We start from the raw sequence: 13,276 nt of genomic DNA, 5'->3' as shown, positions 1-13,276 counted from the left end.
AAAGTGGAGTTCTCAAAGTGCCATACTTTCACCTTTACTGTTCAATCTCTTCATGAGTGATCTACCAAATCCTGAACCAGAACTAAGGACCACAGTAAATACATAATAGCAGCCAAAAAATACCCAAGACAAATCGAAGAAACTGGAATAATGGCTCAAAAATAACAGAATGGAAGTTTCACCCCCCAGAAATCAACAATGACACTGTTCACTCCAGACAACCCTATAGTAGAATTAAAAGGCCAAGCCCTTCCATTAGAATGGAACCCAAAAATTCTGGTTCTTACAGTTCATACTTGTATAACATTCAGCTCATACCAAGGACCTGACTGCAAAAATCAATAAGAAAACAAAGCTAATGAAAATCATCACTGGCACTGATTTTGGACAATGAAAAGAAACTTTAATAACCATTTATAAACAGTTCATCAAGATCCACCCAAGGATATGCCTCCACAGAATGGTTCCCAACAATCAGCAAATATAACAAATAATTTAAAAACACTGTAAAATGGAGCACTGAGAGTATAGCAGGATGCATCAAAACCATCCCTGTAATGTGGGACACCAACATACAGAAACCCAAATCCTCCCAATCAAACATCACATGATAGTGACAGTAACACAATTCTATCCCAAAACCCTTCTCAACACATACCCTTCACACTACATCTCACAAGCACCACCAACAGAATGCTATTAATTCTATATATAGCAAGTGCTTTTTCCCCTGTACAAGGAAGGTAGTGAAGCCAAAGGCTTGTACTTAGTCTCACCCATTCCACTCCCCTCCACTGCCCTTTCCTCCCTCTCATATTAGCTCCTCATGGATGATAGGTCATCCCTGTATTCCGCCCACTACCCTGGGTCATAAGCAATGTAACAAGACACAGTACATCCACAGCAAGGCCACATCACTTGATTGGTGCCCCCATCCCTTCGTGCAGAAAAAGAGAAAGATGGAAAGAAATCCCTTTGGGCTGTGCCAAAATATCATTCACACATAAACATCCCCTCACCCCCCATCCCCTGCCACTTCCTTGCATAATAGTATCATCTATACACAGCAACTATCTACTTATCCCTGTCTCCTGCCTTCTCCCTTGCACAACAGATATTCCCCTCTTTCTCAGTGCCCCCATCAACCCATCTATCTATCTTGTCCTCAGTCGTTCTCTCAAATTCACTCTCTCCCCCTCTACCTTCCACACTTCTTTTACTAATCTTTCTTCACTCATTCTTTCCATATGTCCAAACCATCCCAGTACTCTTTTATCAGTCCTATCTGTCATGTGTTTTCCACTACCACTCTCCTCTTCACTTTGTTTCTCTTTCTATCCTACCTAGTAACCAATACCATACTTCTCAGACATTTCATCTCAAACACACTAAAAATTTTCCTCTCTGCCTCTTTTAAATTCCGTGTCTCTGCCATATACAAAGCAGTTAGCACAATCACCCCTTCATACAGTCTCCTCTTTGCTTCCATTCCCAGATTCCTATTTCTCATGACAATTTTTAATCCCCCAAGGCATGGACAGTACTTGCTTCTCTCAATCTACAATTTACATTTACCTCTACCTCCACTCCTCCCTTTCCTGCCACATGTGACCCCAAATACCTAAAGCTATCCACATCCTCCAGCCTCTCTCCTTTAAGACTTACTTCCAACTCACTGCCATCCTCTCTCCTTGTACATCTCATCACTTTGCTTTTAGCTACAATTACTTTCAACTCTTCTATTGCATACCTTCCCAAACTCTGTCACTAGCCCCTTTTAACCTCTTAAATTCAATGACGCCAATGTATGCGTCATGAGCCACAAGTGGATATGAGGATGCCTTTGTAGGTTTCCGAATTATATTTATTTTGTAGTTGTAGCTGAGGGACCCCAACATCCTGTGAACAGGCTTAATCATATTTTCTGTGATGTTATATTTATTGAGGGTGAAAGAGAATGAGTATAACAGCAGTAACATTATATTTTGTAATGCACTTATTGTGATGCATTATCATACGTCAGGCAACCTGATGTGTATGCAAATATAACCCCCCCTCTGACCCTGCCACAAATGCAGTGTCGTCAGCAAACAGCAACTAGCGCACCTCCCACTTCTCTCCATTTTCTTTAACCATTTCCAGTCCCCTGCCCATTACCTTCTACATCATACCATCCATGTACACATTGAACAGCCACAGCAACATGACACATATCTGGCACAGTCCTACAATTACCTTAAACCATTTGCTCTCTTCATTTCCCATTCCAACACAGGCTCTACTACTCTCATAAAAACTTGACTCCTCTTAATAGCTTTCCCCCAATCCCATATATCTGCAAAACCTCCCACAGTGCCTTCCTGTCCACCCTGTCATGATCCTTTTCCAAATCCATAAAGGCCCAAAAAACATCCATACCTTTTGCTAAAGCTTTTCACATATCTACCTTACCACAAAAATCTGATCCACACAACCCCTGCCTTTCCTAAATCCACACTGTTACTCACCAATTATTGCCTCTTTTCCTCTCCTAACACTCTCACTTAAAACCCTCATATAATCCTTCCCCAACTACACTCAACAAACTGATCCCTCTGAAACTACTACACTCACATTTATCCCTTTCCCTTGTAAAGTGAAACTATACAGGCACTCCTACAGTCCTCCAGCACTTTACCCTTTCTTAGACATGCATTAAACAACCTAACCAGCCAGTCCTCTATTATTGTACCTACCTTCTTCAGACATTCCTCATAACACCCATCTAACCCAGGTGCCTTACCTGTTCTCATCATTTTCAGAGCTACATGCACTGCATATTTCTCTTATTTCTCCTCCACTTTCCTCTCCCATCACTTTCATTTTCTTAGCACCTCCCAGTGCTACCACCAATCCCTCCCTATCCTCCTCTACATTCAACAAAATGCAACAAAATAAAACTACACCAGCAGCATGCTATTCAAACATCTACAATAACCTACAGACTCAAAATAGCCCCAGCCAAATCTACAGCAACACTTCTCACCAACTGGACAAACGAACACAAATACATACCTCATCTCTATATCAACAACACTCTAATACCACACACACACACACACACACACTGAAAATTCTTGGTGCAACATACAATACATCCGTGTCATTCAAAGAACACATCACAAACAAACAAAAAATGCACACCTAGACTTAACACACTTAAATCAATCACTGGAACAACATTTGGACAAAACAAACTAATACTACAATATACAAACAATGCATACACTCAGTGATGAATTATGCGAATCCTGCATGGGCACCTAATGTCAGTGAGACACACCTCAACACTCTTCAGATCATACAAAACAAAGCCCTAAAAACAATTACAGGCTGCACAAATGCAACACCTACAGACCATCCTCAGTATGAAACAAAAGTCTTCAAAGTCAAGGAAAACCTTGATATGAGAGGCACACAGACACTTGCTGCAGCCTCCATAAACACAGCACACTTGCTACACTACATAGCAGAACACCCACTTACACCAAGAAACATCATAATAACACCCAAATTCCTATATCATACACAATACTCTCTTCTCTCCCTCCACAACCATCAAATACCAGCCTCCGGAAACATATTTAAAATCATATCACTCACTGCTCTATTAACACACTCAAAGACAACACACTGCTGCATGCCAGACCTCCTGATATCCATCCCTCTGAATCCTCTCTTTCACAAAAGGACAGAGTTCACCTGGCCAGACTGTGGTGCGGTCACTACGCAGCCATTCTAAACTACCAGAAGAGGCTGGATAACTGCATTGTGGACAACTGCCTCGGATGTAACACTTCACCCATACTATTCATCACATAATGGAAGACTGCATTATACACAATCATGCATGCAAACAACACAACATACATTCTATAAAGGATTTGTGGGAAAACCCCATCCCGGCCATGGCATTCCTTGGGGAGACGGGACTACTCGGACAGACAGTCTAGGGCATAACAACAACAACAACAACAACCTGCCACCTAAATCACACAAAACATCCACATAGAAACACATACACACCCAGGTAACTAAAGAAGCCTTTCAAAATAGACCACCAGACTCAATACTCTAGCAACAACCTCCAAATATAAGTCCCACAGAGAAGACCCTCCAACACCAAACAAGAACCACACAAGCAAGCCTGCAAACAATGTCATTAATACAGTACCGACATAGAATAGGCCTGGCTCTAACTTCAAACTGCCCTAGATACAACCACCACAGAGAAGACATAGAACACCTTATACTACTGTGCCCCACACTAACAATCCCCAGACATCACAATATCTCTTTCCTATGTGCCTTGTGCTCCTGGCTGGAGGCTGTTTCCAGTTTCCTGGAAGCTGCAGGTCTTCTGCAAGAGAAGCAGATTTATTTGTTGATATTGACAAGATTTGATCATCAGAAAACTTCTGCAACTTACCTATTCAACATTTGATAGTATTATCCAGCCATACAATGTTATTCTTAACACCATTTGTCAATGTTAGGCTTCCTTTACAGTATCACATATTGCTTGACAGCTCAATTTATATAATACCCTGTAACAACTACCTACTCTGTCATATACCCCCTCAAACAGCAATGATTCTATGGCAAATCCTGGATGACAAAATGCCAATTCCTCTAGCATCTCTCCACAACTTCCTACAGAAAACAGGACTGTTAACCAAATTATGAAAACCCTCAACTAAGCCAACACAGAAGTCCACAACAACAACAAGAATGTAGTTGAAAATAACATTTGGTCCAGATCCAGTCACCATACAGAAGACACTGAACAGGTTATCTGATATTCCCCATCACCTGCCCATTCAGATGACAGCACAAAATCTCTTCTATGATTCAACTAAAGGCCAACTAGATAGCCATGGCCACAATCCTGGAAGCTACAAGCCTCCAGTATGGGAGAGATGAGGCAACATATTGATTGATTGGTCTGATCCTAATTCTAATAATTAAAACTATATCAAATTTGCTAGCAATATAATAACATCACTATAGAATTCTAAATTTTAGAAAGATAAGGTGTACACTTTCACAACAGATATTGTGAAGTAAATTTTTGCCATCGGTTGCTATTGAAGAGGAGATTTGTTAGGAAGCCCTATAACTATCCAGACTCAACTTTGCTTGGCAGAGTTCCCTGGCCTCACTAATCCAAGGTTAAGCTCTTTTGGAGACCCCAGTAAGCACTTCCAAATACAGTAGCACCCTTCATCCAGTTAGGGTCAGCTGCTTGCCACTGTTCAGTTGGTTGTGGTGTGTTGAACCTGTCACTACATTGAGCAAGGCATGCAGTTTAAGGAAAATGAAAAGGGGAGAGACTTAAGACATAATAGAAAAATAAACACAAGTGAAAAGGAAGAAGAAAATTGGACTGTTGCCATGGAAGTAGTTTTAAAATTTGAGCTTGAACTTGTTTAGGGAGGAATTTTATTCATTTGTGGTGGTCATGTAGACAAAGGAGCTGGCATATGGACGCAAGATACTAGATGGATGATGGTTTAAGTCCTGCTAGAGCCAAGATGTGGCAGCATGGGTGTATGTTCTTAAATTTCAGCTTTCCAACAAAGGCTTCAGTGCCTTGCCGTCTTGCAGAATGAAAAAATAATGTGTTCCTCCTTCATGCTTAGCCTCTGTGCATTGTGTGAATAATAAGTTGGAAAAAAATATATATTGCTACATTTTACACACATTATTTTATTTATTTATTTATCTATTTATTTGATTATTTATTCACTTTTTTTTTGTGACCAGCAGTATGTGATTTCAGAGTTAGAGTAGTGAGATGTAGCAAAACAAGCGGAATGTGGATCAAGAAAGGAATTTGATTTTAGAATCAAAATGGATTGCATACAATGAAAGCAGATATGCAAAAGCTTAGGGTCAATACTGTTTTTACATCAGTCAAGGAAAGTGAAAATGAGTAAAGGTAAGCTTGCAGAACATTTTTCTTTGGATGGTATAGTCAAGTAACATAGATGTTGTAACACATGAGTAAAATAAAAGTTAAACCCACTCTCAGAGGAAGATAAACTGAGATACAGAGTAAAGCATATATTTTGACCACTAGCTGTGGTCCTCTTCAGCAGTTAAGAGGACTGCTGAAGAGGACCACAGCTAGTGGTCGAATTATACGGTTTACTCTGTATCTCAGCTTATCTTTCTCCGAGAGTGGATGGTATAGTGTTAAGACTTGGATGTGCAGGATATATATGTCAGTCAGTCACTCTCTTGTTCTGGTTCTTTCTACCGGGAGGCAAGTTTCTTCCAAAAAACTAGCTATGGCCACCAGTTCAGCCCATAATATCCTTACAAAATAAATGGCTAACTGAAAGCAGTAACTTTAATTTTTGCAATTGTCATACATGAATAATACCATTAAACATCATCATCAATTGGAAGTACATGTCAAGAAGCACAACTCCACTTGGTGTCAATCCCAATAGTTTCTACAAGCAAGCTTCCATGCAGCCACCCATCCCATTCCAAGCAGCGGCATTATCAATTGAATTGTTCCAGGCATGATTTCTGTGGTTTTCCTTTTTGTCATCTCCACTGAGGGTTGTCTTTTGTGGAAATAATCCCACGATTTGGATCAATATCAGGGAAGGGTCCCATGTGACTGTGTAACCAAAGTTCACATTCATGAATTATGCTGGGAACAGGCTTAGATTGAATCTCATGGAGCATTATGTGGATTGATACATAGTATTCCAACAATACTCCATGCTTCTTCAATGGCACTTGGTACCAAAAGCATTAATATGCCTTCATAAGTTGGCATTTATTGTCCATTTCTCACTGCCATACAGCAAGATAGGGAGCACAAGCACCTTGAAGATTCAAATTTTACTTCTCGCATAAGTGTTGACAACTGGTTGAGTGTATAACACCATGATCTAGAAAGCATTCGATTCACTACATCATGGAGTGATCTGGGATCTTCTGCAGATCCACGAGATTCCTGCGAGTATTATTGGCCTGATATCTATGCTGTGAAATGTGAAAGAGGTATGGCTGGCTACTTTTCTCTTAATTCATGAGTGAGACAAGGGTGTGTCCTTGCTAAAACACTTTTCAAAACTTGCTTGGACTGGGTATTGGACAAGTGTCAGTCAGTGTCTTTGCAGAGTATCCATTGGAGTCACCAATGGCCTTGTTTTTGTCAATGATGCCACACCTCTTAAGGAGTTGTTTGAATTCTAGGTTGCAGCTGAGGAGTCATTGTACAGGGAGGCAAAATCACTGAAACTCTAGGTCACCTGAACCAAGATCAAGGTGCAGGCATTTGAAAGCTTACTGGGTGATGCATTTCAATCTCTCCCTGCATTTAGCAAGGATGCTGAGGTGTTTGAAAGATTATTGTTCCTTGGTAGTATCAATATACCTATAGCTTTTTCCCCTGTATAAGGGAGGTAGCCTTCTTGGTAATAAGTACATTTAGTTGGTGAGTCTTGTTAGGAGTTCTTCAGTGTTGGGATACTCTGATGAGATTGATTTTATGTACATTATATTTTTGCATTGTTGGTTTCTTCACAAATATAGGAACGCCAGAATTCTTGGGGTGAAGAAATATGTTGGAGGCAAGTAGTGAAGAATTGAAGAATAATCATTAATACAGGTAGATAAAGTCAAGATGAATGGCTTATTTCTGGGCTCAGTATATAGAAATGAAGGTGGCACACATTAGAGTACATTCACTTTGGTATTTTTGGTATATTTGGTATTGTTTGTAAATGATTTATTACAAATATCCTTAGTTGTATGGTCAACCAATCCAGTGCCCTAGTTCTCTTGCAGAAGACCTGCAGCCCCTAGGTAACCAGGCTTGGACATTGATTTTGCCCATAAGTCACTGTAGAGGTTTTGTAGAGCAGTCTGGAGTATGTGGGTGTATGACAGTGTAGTTTAATGTGTTCTGTATCTTCTGTATGATAATTGTACAGGTGAAAAAAGTACATTCAAAGTTGTTAGAGATCTTGGCCCCATTTCTTAGAGCTCATGAACCAAGCTAAAGACATTTCAGGGAGAGAGAGAGAGAAAAATACAAGTTAATTGAGAAACTTCTATTTTACCAGCACTTACCCCAAACTGAGTTTTCATCAGTACACACAAAATGAATGATAACATTTTTAAAGTTCCATCATAGTTTGCAGGACCAGTTATGGATGTCAGCATGAGGTAGTCTTATAGCACAAATTCATGGGAAGATCATCCTCATGTTAACCATCCTCTAGCTAAAGCTTGTCAATACTTACTTCCTCTTGTAAGCTTGGCTCTTTGTTTTCAATAGAACTTGTTACTGCACTGTCATGATTTTTCCACAAGTTCTTAACAGAAGAGGTGACAACTGACAATTGCCCTGTGCACCTACCACTTGGTGACAAACAAATTTACACTCCTAATACAGACAGCTTTTTAATGTTTAATCCCAATGAGATATGTAAGAGGGCCTAAGAGCTGGTGCTGATTGCTATTGGGCTACAAGTTTCTAGTTGTAACACCTTGAAGCAGCAGTTGAATAGATACAGTTGGATGCAATTGGAAGTTTGGATTTTAGACATAAATGGCTTTTCCACACTTACTATTAAAATTCTTCCTAGAGAGATCTATGGGAGTGCCCAAGGATTGTTGCTAGCTGTTGTTGGATTATGGGTTTCTACTCACTGAAACTAAAGACAACAATTATCACTATTACTCACTCATTCTCCAAAGAAACCATTGTTGGCTTTCTCTGCTAATTTCTCTAAAGTTGTGGAGATATTTAGAGAACTAATTCATAAGAAAATTTTGTAGAAAAAGACAACAGTGGTCTCTTTTGGAGAATGAATGAACAATGGTAATAATTGTTGTCTTTAGTTTCAGGGTGAAAACCCATGGCCCAACAACAACAGATGGCAACAACTCCTTAGGCCTTTCCATAGATATCTTTAGGATTTTTTTTTTTTTTTTTTTTTGACAGATGTTTGTAATGTATTAATGTGTGACTGTTTCTATGAATTCATCTTGTAATAGTAGTGGAGCAGTCACTGTTAATCAGCTATCCTTTTGTGAAAATATGGAGAAAATACAGTCAGAGTTGGTAGAGACTTTGGACTAAGTCCAGAAGCTGAGCATCATGCACCTCCAAATGGAGATGAGAATGTTGACACATTTAAAAGTTGAGAGTCAGGAAGATATTTTTTTCTGACATCTTGCAGGATTATCATATGTTGGTATGTGCTGTTTGTCCTAGTCATTGGCAAAAGAAATTCACTTGCATAGAAGGGGAAGAGTAAGCCAACTTTGATGCATTTCCATCTTGCATATGATACATTTGTTATGTGTTATTAAGTAAAGCTTAATGCCTCTCAGCTTATGACCGCAAAATATTTAAAAAAGACAATTTTTTTTTTATATGGTTTAATGTCATGAACCCCTCTTAGAGGGTTAGAATGGTGCCACCTTACAAAGGGCTTTTTGAAGCAGGGAGTTTAATGTAGTATGTATATAATACAAACTCTCTCTGTAGCTAGGATCCAGTTCATCTCCACACTGACCTTGTGCCCCAAGTAGTGACACTATATACTTGTCACATTGCTATACATTATATTGTAGGCCCTTTCCCCATTTAAATAGGGTGGCCAAGTCAAGGTATACTTACAGAGATAAGAAGTAAATTACCTTTTTGACAAATATCAGGAGACATACTCTGGCCATATGAATGAATAACCATATATTAACCCAGCTTACAAGGTCATCTCCAATAGAGATAACCCAAATTGAACATAACTAATGGGCTACAAGTACAGGATGCATGTTTCAGCAAATAGTGTATGGATATGGGAGAGGTGGGTGAGTAGGTTTTGATGTGGTTGCATCTTTTGACTTGGCCACCCTTTTATTAACCCAATAACTGCACAATAGTGTCTTGTCAGTCATACCTATGGTGCACAATTTTTCAGAATAAAAGAAAAAAATCAATAGAAATTTTTACTATCATAAAATGAAAGTTTGCATGGAAAAGTATAGGAAAACCAAATATTAGTTAATTATTTGCCTTAGGTCAGGTACGGTGTTGTAATGAATTGCACATTTTGTCACTTGGAGGTTGTGGGCAGTGAGCAGTGGTCATGCATGAGAGAGCTACAGGGAAGTTTTCTATTACATCATTTTTTATACTTTTTCTCACCTTGTTGGAAGCTCGCTGACTGAGCGGGTTAGGGCGTCGTTACTTGCGGCGAAGATCAAGGTGATGGCGGTTTGGATCCTGCCACCAGCGAAGTTGAACCAAGGGCATGGTTCATTAAATTCCATGCTACAAAGCCCTCTGTAAAGGGCACAGTCCTAGCCTTCTGATGGGCGGAGTTTGTGATGTTAAACCATATCATCATCACACCTTGTTCCTCACCACTGCTGTTTGATTTGTCTACTGTTTCTTTCCTTTTCATAGGAGGGGGTTTTTGTGTAAGTTATCTTACACCATGAGAAGTAGAGGGTTGTGAGTTGTGTGGAAGTGACGACTACCCCTTCCATGATGTCTGAGGCAATGTATGCCAAACTTTATTTTAAGGCATATGGGAGTAAAATATAGGCCACAATGTTTAAAAAAAAACAAAAAAACTTCATCATATGATGTATGTTGCAGTTACATGTTCTTCATCATATGATGTATGTCACAGTTTACGGGTTAAGGACAGAAGGGGTTTGGTACATGGTGAATACAGGATGGTATAGGTATCTGCCTGGAAGTATTATCTTAACCTTCATGGATAGGAAATATGGTTTATGTAGCTATGTGGAATTACATCATAGGTCTTCCTCAGACCTGGTTAAGTCATCAGTATTTGAAGTCCACTGCTGAACAGGGCATTTCATAGACTTTTAATTGAGTTATTCAATTCTCTCTGTGTTTATAATAGTAGCAGTAGGCTTGCCCTTGTCCATTAATATGAATTCTTATTTCATTCTTGTTCCTTTCATATTCCTCCAAGTCCATCTATTTACCTGTGTTCTAGAGAATGTTTGTTGTTTTGTGCTGTAGTTTTTTGCAAAAATAGTGAGTATGGGACCCGTGAGGGAAACTTCATGTGGTGGTGCACCTTGAGGCAGATATTGCTCGTTCTCTGGACCAGACCTAAGATCTCTCTCAGCTTCAATTCTATTTCCTCATTTTCATGTAAGAAGAGCTGACAACAAATGACTGCAGACTGGTGTCCTCATCCTTTCAGAAGTCCTCGGTAAAATTGTGTTCTTTGAACCACCATGAATCTGAGTGTCTGGTGGTCAGATTGAATTATCAACCTTTTACAATGTACAAAATCTGAAATATAAGGGCTCACATTTGATACACATGACCATCCCATACATTAAAGACTTCATATTGAAGGCAAAAAAGAAACTGAACATACAGAGAACGATAGCAGGTACAGGATTTGGGCAGCAGAACCTATTATCACTTTTTATAAACAGCTTAGAACTACACTAAACTATGCGTCCATAGCATGCTATCCACCAATTAAGGAAGTAAAGACATCCTACAAAACAGCCCAAAATAAAACATTTAAGAATTAGAACTGGTTACACTAAAATAACTATACAGTAAGACATAGTGCTCTGAAACCAAAATTCTTTCCATAGATCAACACATGAGAAAGGTAAGGCACACGGTTCTGTGCAAAAGTCCCCAAATTCATCCACTTCACAGACTGTGTCAAAAACACAGAACACAAAATACAACATATCTCAATATTCCCATACAAAAAACACAGTGGTTATTGGTAATGAAAACATTTATTTTCAGTTTCTCTTTCCCTCATCTTTCCTCCTTTCTCCCTCTTCTTTCCTTCTCACCCTTTCTCCTTTCCTCCCTTTCTCTTGCTCCCACGCACTCCTTTTTAGTTTGAATTAAACACTTTTTTTTTTTTGTGACTCCGTGCGCTTTCTGGGTGAATTCACCCGAGTACATCTGTTTGTGTTCATGCATGCATGATTTTGGGTGGGTATGTTTTGATATTGTGTCCGTCATGTATATAATTTGGTGCCCTTTGTTTCCATCCGTGTTTTAATTTTGTTATATATTGTTATGATTTCCCTCTGTATTTCTGTAGTTGAGTTTCCTTACGAAATTCCGTATAGTTTGGGCCCATTACTTCGGATGACAATATTCTGTGTATTACATTATTTGGGGAACTATTCATTTGGGAGGGTTAGTCCTGCCATATCAATACAGAATTTTCCCAATGTGCACGTTTCCCATATCCATCACATACCCTCAGTTCAGTACTGTAGTATTTGGCAAGTAGAGTGAGAGAAAATATGAATGATATGATAAATGAAGGTAGACTGTCAGATTTGAATCCTATCGTTTCCTCAATGTCAGTTCTAGAGTCGCGTTCGATACAGCACGAATTCGTGCGTTCGGACGAATGCGTGTTTGCCTATTCGTGCATGCATAATGTGCCTACATGTCGGATAATCCGTGGAACTTTAAATACCATAGACTAGCACAGGCAGCGCAATCGATCGATAGAAAGCTCCTCGGCAACGCATAGCCGGGCACACCCTTCGCCAGCAAGCGGTATAATATTTGGAAATATTAGTTTCTCGGGACTTGGTCCCAAGTAGGGATGAGCGCAATTTTATTTTGGAATAAAATATCAGATCTCCAACCTTTTTATACAAATCTATTGTTATAAAATTCGAAAAAGTGGAATATTTCTTGTGCAATGAAAAAGATCTGGATTCAATAGAAGTAGGAACTAATTATAAGAAGCGCGCTATCCAGGGTCTGTATACGTCACCACTCGAGTATTGCCATATTATGGTCAAATATATTAATTTTAATGTTGCCATAGTAAGTTCCTGATTTCACTCTATTAACGTTTACGTGCAATAACAATTACCCTTGTTATGTCGATTGGTATTTCGAAAATACGCTTTCTAGAATCGCCAGTTTATTATTGTCCTGTTTGAGATAAACTAAGGACTTGGCATAAACCTCGTGTTTTATTTTTGTGCGTGTTTTCGTGATTTGATGTTCGGTCAGACTGGATATTCAGCTGATGTCTGTATTTTTGGCAGCCTGTTCCCAGACTGTTAGTGAGAAGGCGGGTTGTGGTTATTTTACAGGTATTAAATGAACAGGATATGGTTTAGTGTGACACTGATATTGGTTTCGGCGAACTTAGCGTTCCTGTTCCGTTGGCGAGGCCTTGCCAGTGGCCATGGAAGATATTTTCTTATT

The 13,276-nt window shown here is 39.3% G+C and overlaps 1 protein-coding gene across 3 annotated transcripts in view; it reads left to right on the top strand.

The window, feature by feature from the left end:
• gus (splA/ryanodine receptor domain and SOCS box containing gustavus) overlaps nucleotides 1–13,276 on the top strand; it is a 224,981-nt gene that overhangs the window by 31,174 nt on the left and 180,531 nt on the right. The window contains exon 1 of one of the 3 annotated variants that reach the window (XM_076209428.1): nucleotides 5,956–5,980. The exons of the other annotated variants lie outside the window; for them this stretch is intronic. Coding sequence (XP_076065543.1) covers nucleotides 5,971–5,980 — 10 coding nt within the window. The 5' untranslated portion in view covers nucleotides 5,956–5,970. Of the gene's footprint in view, nucleotides 1–5,955; nucleotides 5,981–13,276 lie in introns of those variants that run through there. 3 annotated transcript variants of the gene reach the window in all.

This window comes from Oratosquilla oratoria, chromosome 26 (genome assembly GCF_046742065.1).
Source record: "Oratosquilla oratoria isolate Oo_2021 chromosome 26, ASM4674206v1, whole genome shotgun sequence".
Classification (NCBI taxonomy): domain Eukaryota; kingdom Metazoa; phylum Arthropoda; class Malacostraca; order Stomatopoda; family Squillidae; genus Oratosquilla; species Oratosquilla oratoria.
Note: the sequence above shows the minus strand (reverse complement) of the source record. Positions and strands in the feature narration are given on the sequence as shown.